Genomic DNA, 8,445 nt, shown 5'->3' with positions numbered 1-8,445 from the left:
GTTGTATAGTTTTATGCTTTGAGGCACTTCAAACTTTTTCTCAAGTCTACAATTGATTATGTTCTTCAGGTAGAAAGGTCCCTTTCTGAGAAATTATAGGACTTTATTCATATGGCCACTGAGATTGGTCAGGTAGACTTAGGAAGCACCAGAAAACAGTTTGGTTCTTCCCAGAAATGAAAAATAATTGTTTTTAAAGCAGTCCTATAATTGATTCATTTGCTGTTTTTGTGGATAGAGACAGCTTCACAAATCTTCTGGGGATGGGGAGTTGAAAAGACAATATTTGCAGTCAGGATCAACTGAATGTAGCATATAGGAAGCTATTGCTAGTGTACTGCTATTATTAAAGAGTACTGATGCAAAATGCTGGAAAAGGTATTTTCTTGCCAAGGATCTTTGCAGAAAATTCCAAAGGAATGTTGGAAGTTTTTGTTTGGTGTGGCTGTAATTGATAATGTTCTAGATGCATCTACACCTGAGCTCACTAATGGCTTAAAAATAAGACCTAAAGGCATAAAGAGTTTTAGAAAAGAGCCCAGGTTCACTGGCAATCATCAGAAATGCTTAATAAGTCTGACTTTTGAACTTTAATTCTAATTTTGAGTGAAAGAGTACAAGTTAAATATGAAGGAAAGCTGATACAGCTGACTGGGACGATCCTAATGACATTGGTGTGAGATGTTTAGCTGGACTTTAGTCTCCAGAGATGTCATTGTTTCAATCTCTTTCGCTCCAAGCATAACATTGCCTGGCCACCACAGTTTTTGATCATGTCTGTTCTCTGGCAGTGGAGCTATGATAAAGAACGTCTTGAACTTCGTCTGTTTTCCATGCAAATGCATTACCATACATTTTGCCTGGCGCCACACAATATGTAAGCACAACTGTAGTGGGAGTGTTTGTTTAAAAGGAACACTTTCAGAAGCATGGTTTCATTCCCCACTTTTTTTTTTAATTTCATGTACAGATCCGTTTACAGGAGGTTGCTTCTTTACAAGCACAATTATTTGAACTGGAAAAAGTTCTTGTTATTAGATTAGCAGATCCAAACACTTAGCACAAAAGAATCAAGAGTTTCTTTGCAGGTAGTTCACCAAGTTCTGTGACCATCTTAGTAAGTGTTTATTCTTCTTTTGGTGAAGCTATGATGTCCTAAGAGTCAGAGATTGAGTAAATTTTGTGTGCCTTTCTGCTAGTTAATATGGCCCACCCAAATTAAGGAGCCCAATGGGACAACCTTAGAGACTTATTATCTAATTGGGTTCATTAAAAACTTTTGCTCTTTGCACAACATTATCCTCCATTTTGATGAGTGCACTGTTGATTAAAACAAGCAGTTTAGAAGTAATCATGTTTCACTATTAATAGCTTTTCCAGCATTGATTAGAAATGTTCGCATTTTCTTCACATTGAATTCAAATACATACACTGTGTTTTCTACATGTTGTTTGAGTCAGTTATTGAAATTGTCAATATTACAGTTTTGCAAAATTGCAAAAGAAAAGGAAAATATAAAGACAAATGAGCTTGTTTCTTAGAAACTTAAACAATGATCTTCTTTTAAGGGCCAAACACCAAAGTGACATCGGAATGGGCCATTTTTGAAATGCTACAGTACAACTTCCTGATTGGACAGCTCTGAACACAACAATATGGAATACAGGAAGGATCCTAAATGAGACATAATACTTATTAGTATTGAGAAAGGTAACCAGTTTTTCCTCAAAATTAGACAATATACTTTGTCAGAATATATTTCAATATATTTCAGTGCAAATCACACGTGTTGCTGCAAGGGACAGGCATTTGTCCAATTTTGGGAAATCATGCTGCTTTTGAAGCAGAATTCTGTATTTGTTCTGTATGTTGTGTAACAGGGTAAATATATCACATTCTAGACAATGATAGATACCCAATTACATTTACATTTTCTGTGTTCAATATAGTTTTACTTAGGGCTTGTTTCTCCCAATATCATTACAGTTTCAAAGACCATTCTGTTCTGGGTCCTTGTAGGATTTTAACTGAAATTGGGAAGATTAATATTAATACACTTTGGAGACATAATTTTACTGCTGCTAGTATTGACATCAACCACTAGTGCATAGTGCTACGTGTGTATGGACAAACTCAGGTAAAGACTTTTTGTTAAATATTCTTTTTATACCATATGCACTGACATTTGAGAAGAATTCCCTGGGACAGTCCCATATTGTCTGGTGTCACAAGTATTCTGAGGCTGCTGGGAAGGAGTGGAGCCAATCATATGCATCCCATCCATTCCCGTGGACAAGAACTGTCTCTCGCTGAAGGCCCCATTGGGAGAAGAGGAGCAGAGTAAAGTGCTTTGGGAGGCATTAAGTTTCTCAGGGCCGGCTGCCAGTCTGGGGGAGGCAGAGAAGTTGTAACCATAAAGGTTATATGGGTTGTGTAATGAGAAGGCATTGTAGGAACTCTGTTGGACATGACTACCACTAAACATGTGAGATGAAGAGGTGTTAGAATTAGGACTTCCTGTTTGCATGACGTACTGAAACTGGGAAGCAGTAAATGGTGGGAGTTGACTGCTGTAAGCATCCATCTTGTTGTTGCCTTGCAGAGAAGAAGGGGTGGGTACTGCAGAGATTAGTGAAGATGTCTTCTGTGGAACAAACGTTTCTGACGGTGGTTGAGAAGAAGCACTGGGACCTTGTAGTCGATTATATCCACCCTCAGCTAGAGCTGGATAACTCTGCAGGGTAGCCATGTTGCCTCGGGCACAGGCTGGATATTCAGAGAGGTTGAGATTGCAGAATTGACTTTCCCTGCAGCCAACATTAAAAGTGTTGGGGGCCAGGTGGAAAGTAGGCGGGGAGCAGGATGGAGACAGTAGATGGGAAGATGCTGAAGGGGATGGAGTTCCTGGGCTAGAAGTTGTTGGTGATGTTCCAGTACTACCTCCTGAAATCAAAACAGAAAACACCAGATAAATAAAGAATCTTCAAATTCAATCAGCTTCCAGTCTTTTGCAAGTTATCCAGCAACTGAAGATAATTTCAAAATCCATTGGGCAAGTGCAAATGCATAGTGGTCAGTGGTTAACACTGCTGCCTCACAGCAGCAGGGACCCAGATTTGATTCCATCCTCAGGTAACTGTCTGTGTGGTGTTTGCATGTTCTCCCCTTGTCTGTGTGGCTTTCCACTGGGTGCTCTAGTTTCCTCCCACAATCCAAAAAGGTGCAGGTTAGGTGAACTGGTCATGCTAAATTGCCTATAATATGCAGGGATGTGAGAGTTAGGTACATTAGTCTGGGTAAATGTAGAGTAATAGGGTAGGGGAATGGGTCTGGGTGGGTTACTGTTCGAAGGGTCAGTGTGGACTTTTTGGGCTAATTGGCCTGTTTCTACACTGTAGAGAATCTCAGATTCTATGAAATGGGACCACAACGTTTTATCTACAAGAAAAATAAATTAATTTTGTTGTTTCTCTAAAGTAAGAACAGCAAATACAGGACAGTATGAATAAAAAAAGGACAATGTGATACATTATTCTACTTGTATCTTATGGGTTATTTATTTTAACATTTCCACACCTAGAAATTTCCAACCTTCTCAGCAGTTATTTCCATTTTCAGTTTGTTTGCAAAAGTTTGTGTTTGAAACTTGAGTAAACGAAATTATAAGGATAGAGCGAGCTAAAGTGAACTGGAAAATTAGGTTTAAGTGATGGATTTGTAGAGCTAAATTGGCAGACATTTAGAGGAATCCTTAGAAGTACTCAGAAATGATACATTTTGTCCAGAGGACGGACACAATCTGTGGCTAAAGAAATTAAAGATCGTATTCAATTAAAAGACAAATCATCCAATTTTGCAAAAATTTGTGGTAGCTTAGAAGAATGGACAGAATATAAGACACAGAAAAATATAGGGAGAAATGTAAGTATGAAGATAAGCTAGAAGAAGCAGAAGTGTCTATAGTTAATTGAAAGGCAAAAAGAGAAACTAAAGAGAGTTTTGGTCCTCAACAGTAAGAAGCTGAGCTGTATTAATAGCAAATATGAAAGTGACAGAGGAATTGAATAGTACTTTGCAGCTGTTTTCACTGTTGAGGATACAAATAACACCCCAGAAATAATTGTCCATCAATCCTTGAAAGTGGAGTCACAGGTAGGTAGGATAGTGAAGATGATGTTTGGTATGCTTTCCTTTATGGGTCAGACTATTGAGTACAGGAGTTGGGAGGTCATGTTGCAGCTGTCCAGTACATTGATAAGGCCACTTTTGGAATAGTGCATGCAGTTCTGGTTTCCCTCCTATCGGAAGGATGTTGTGAAACTTAGAAGGGTTCAGAAAAAATTTACAAGGATGTTGCCAGGGTTGGAGGGTTTCAGCTATAAGGAGAGGCTGAATAGGCCAGGGCTGTTTTCCCTGGAGCATCGGAGGCTTATAGAGGTTTAAAAAATCATGAGAGGCATGGATAGGGTAAATAGACAAAGTCTTTTCCCTGGGGAAGGGGAGTCCAGAACTAGAGGGCATAGGTTTAGGGTGAGAGGGGAAAGATTTAAAAGAGGCCAAAGGGGCAACTTTTTCACGCAGAAAGTGGTACGTGTATGGAATGAGCTGTCTGAGGAAGTGGTGGAGGTTGGTACAATTGCAACATTCAAACAGCATCTGGATGGGTAAATGAATAGGAAGGATTTAGAGGGATATGGACCAAGTGCTGGCAAATGGGATTAGATTAGGTTGGGATCCTTGGTTGTCACAGACAAGTTGGACCAAAGGGTCTGTCTGCGTGCTGTACAGCTCTATGACACTAAAAGGTAAAATATTTGCAATCACTGGGGAAATGGTACTGAGAAGGTTATTAGAACTAAAATTTGGCAGAAAACAAAGGACCTGGAACCTCCTCAGGTAAAACAAGTGACTACTGAGGTAGTAACTACATTGGATTTATTTTACCAAAGTTCACCTAGATTATATCAGATTGGAAAATAGTGAAAGTGATCATTCATGAAAGGAGGGAAACAGAAAGAAGGACATTATAGACCAATTAGTTCAACAACTAAGATGGGGAAAATCTATGAGGAAATATGAGGCAGGATGTTGATATGGTGTACTTAGATTCCCAAAAGATATTTGACAAAATACCTCATCAAAGTGTATTAAACAAAATAAGAACTTTGGGTATAGGGGTTAACATGGATAAACAATTGGTTAGCTAACAGGAAACAGAAAGTATACCCAAATGAACATTTTCAGGGTCAGCAAGATGTAACAAACTGAGTGCCACTGACATCAATGCCGGAGTCTCAACTCCTTACATCTTGTATAAATGAAAGAAGGGACCAAATGTATAGTTGCTAAACTTGCTATGACATAAAGATAGGTAGGAATATAAATGCTAAATAGAACATAAAGAGTCAAAGGAAAGATAAAGGTTAAATGATCAGACAGAAATTTGACATTTGCTAGAAAAATTTGCAAAAATGTGAACTTGGAGGAAAAGCAAAAAAAGTGATAAATTGTTTAAATGGAGAGAAATTATAGAACTCAGTGTACAGAGGGACTTGGTGTCCTACTACATAAATCACACTAGCTTAATATGCAGGTGCTGTAAGTGTTGAGGAAGGCAAATAAAATACTACTGTTTCTTAGAAAGAGAATGGAATATAAAAATAAGGCTTATTTTTCTACCGTTGCAAAGGGCATTGATGAGATCACAACTAGAATACAATGTGCAAAGTTTGGTCTTCTTGTTTAAAAAAGGACATAATTGCTATTAAAACATAAATACTTCACTTTGGGGGGATTTCAGTGATAAGGGAGTTATCTAATGAGGAATCGTTGGACAAGTTGGGTCATTATCCATTGGAACTTAGAAGAAAGACAGGTTTGAAACATATCTGATTCTGAGGGGCTCAGGGGGTTTGGCAGCATCTGTGGAGAGAGGGGAAAGAGAGAGAGACAAAGACAGCGAGAGGCTGAGTTCAAAATTTCCTTTCTGCAATGAAAAGAATCCTAAGAGGAGTCATATTTGATTCAAAACATTAACTCTTTTTCTGAGCACAAGATTCATTGAGTTTCTCAAGCATTTTCTGTTTTTATTTCAGATTTCCAGCACTTGCAGTATTTTGCTTTAATTAAAAGGATTCTGAGGGGACTTGACAAGGGCAAGTGCTGAAAGAATGTTTTTTTTTCTTGTGCGAAAGGTTAGAACGAGCAGATACAATTTAAAAATGAGCGGGCTCCATTCTGATGCAAATGGGTAAAATTATTTCTCTCAAAATGTCATGACAATGTAAATAAGATGTAGACAATATTTTTGAGGCACAGTTGGATAGAGTTTGATTTAAAAGGTGTGAAAGGGTATCAGGACAGACAGAAACATGGAAGTGAGGCTTCAATCAAATTGTTTTATTGAATGGGAGAGCAGCATTGAGGGGTGCTCCCACTAATTTGCATATTCTTAAGCTCATGAGGGTGTTTTACACCCGGGTTGACTTATATACAGGGCAACCGCCATATCTGCGGAATTAGCTTCCATGGTTGCAGTTACCCGCAGTTTGCTGTAGCCCAAAAATATTACATGGAACATTCGAGAACCAGGGACCAAGCGGCTGCTGGGGAGGTAAATTTCCCATTTAAATGAATGCGTTTGCTACTATCCACAGTTTCGGGCATCCGCGGTAGGTCTTGCAACGTAACCCCCATTTACATGGTGGGGGGACTACTTCACTGCAAATATCTGAGAAAGCAAGAGGTAATGTTGTTCAGAAAGTGAAGTTGTTAGATGGAACGGATGAGTAATTGCATTACTTTACACAGATTTGGATTTACCGACCAATGGAAAGGAAAATTGGGCTGTTTGATAACTGACAGCAGATTTGTTGTATACCTGTATGATATCATAGAAGGAATTTGATTGAGGAGGCAGCCATTTGGCCTGATATGTCTGTGCCAAGCCTGCAAACTCGTTGTTTTCAAACAGAAATCCAATTATCCAATTCCCTTTTGAAAACCATAATTTAGTCTGCCCAGCTCAACTCTAACTCAGAAGGCTATGGATTCAAATCCGACTCGAGGACCTGAGCATAAAGTCAGACCTGAGATGCCCATTGCAGTTCTGAGGGATTACTGTACTGCTGTAATTTTGGTTGAGACGGTAGACCGAGACCTCATCAGCTGGATATTTTGAATAGCAGAATCATTTTACCCAGTTTATCAAAGTTTTTCTAAGGCAGATTATATAGTCATTATCATATTGCTGTTTGTGGGAACTTTCTTTGTGCAAATTGGCTGCTGTATTTCCTGTCTTACATACTGACTACACATCACATGTACTCCAGTAGCTGTAAAGCACTTTGGGATATCTTGTGATTGTGAAAAATGCTGTATAAATGCAAGCCTTCCTTTTTTTTCCTTTTGAAATATGGAGCCAATGATAGTTTTAGAATTCAGCTTTGTGCAATTGATTTTAACCTTGGAGACCAGATTGAAAAAAGGCAGAATACTTTTGGTCAGTCCAAATATTATGGATTGTTACTGAAATACAGCATCTAGCAGAATAAAGTAACTATGTAAGATGAATCAGAATATGAAAATAAATCAATCTGCCAAACTTGGATCTATTCCAAACCATGATTGAAAGATACTGCATTTTATTCAACATTTGGCATTTGTACAACATTTTCCCAGTGACTTTTTTCTGTCTTTTCTATGACATCATAAAAGACTGTCTTAAGCAACGAGGATTTATTACACATATAGAATGTGTCTCCAATTGAAAACAATGGGAGAGTGTGAGAGAAGTAAAACCATGCGTTGCTCTGGGCAGTATGAAATTGGCATTCATAAGAACACTCAATTGGTTTTAAATGAGAGGAAAACACAAGTTGTATCCTTTGCCAATTAGGCTAAGGGTCAAAATGGTCTATTATTATTAGAGTATGACTTGCTTATTGTTTTTCATTAATATAACAATTTTTACTGAATCGATTTGAAAATAGGTATAATTGGCTTTAACATTACATTGAAGAATTTAGAAACATCACGGGAGGACACTTTGCTTGTTCCATAAAATAAACTGAATTGCAAACACAACATGTGACAGTAATCTATTGTTCTTCCATATTTGCAATCAGATACCAAATACAATATATCAACAATGCACTACAGCACCACATAATAAGCTTTTCCCATTATTCCCCAAAATGATTTGTACAAAGTATGAAATTAATTATGTTGTCTAGAAGAATATTTGTCGAGAAGGAAACAAGTTAAGGTTACAATCCTCATGAAGATCTAGAAACAGATTTAATATTCTTTTTCTAAGTTGAAGCTTGTGCACAGCTCACACGGGAAAGAAAAATTCAAGGTAAAAAGAAATAAAATGAACAATTATAATGAAAATGTTGAAATCAACTTTGTAAATTATTATAAACTAAATTTACATGATAAAAT

At 37.8% G+C, this 8,445-nt stretch overlaps 1 protein-coding gene across 1 annotated transcript in view; it reads right to left on the bottom strand.

The window, feature by feature from the left end:
• Positions 1-1,867: 1,867 nt before the first annotated feature.
• The window catches only part of tbx15 (T-box transcription factor 15), a 101,605-nt gene continuing 95,027 nt past the window's right edge, over positions 1,868-8,445 (bottom strand). The window contains exon 8 of the mRNA XM_043700961.1: positions 1,868-2,943. Coding sequence (XP_043556896.1) covers positions 2,165-2,943 — 779 coding nt within the window. The 3' untranslated portion in view covers positions 1,868-2,164. The remainder of the gene's footprint in view (positions 2,944-8,445) is intronic.

The sequence above is a fragment of the Chiloscyllium plagiosum genome, chromosome 12 (genome assembly GCF_004010195.1).
Source record: "Chiloscyllium plagiosum isolate BGI_BamShark_2017 chromosome 12, ASM401019v2, whole genome shotgun sequence".
NCBI lineage: Eukaryota > Metazoa > Chordata > Chondrichthyes > Orectolobiformes > Hemiscylliidae > Chiloscyllium > Chiloscyllium plagiosum.
This window is presented reverse-complemented; position numbering and strand designations above follow the sequence as displayed.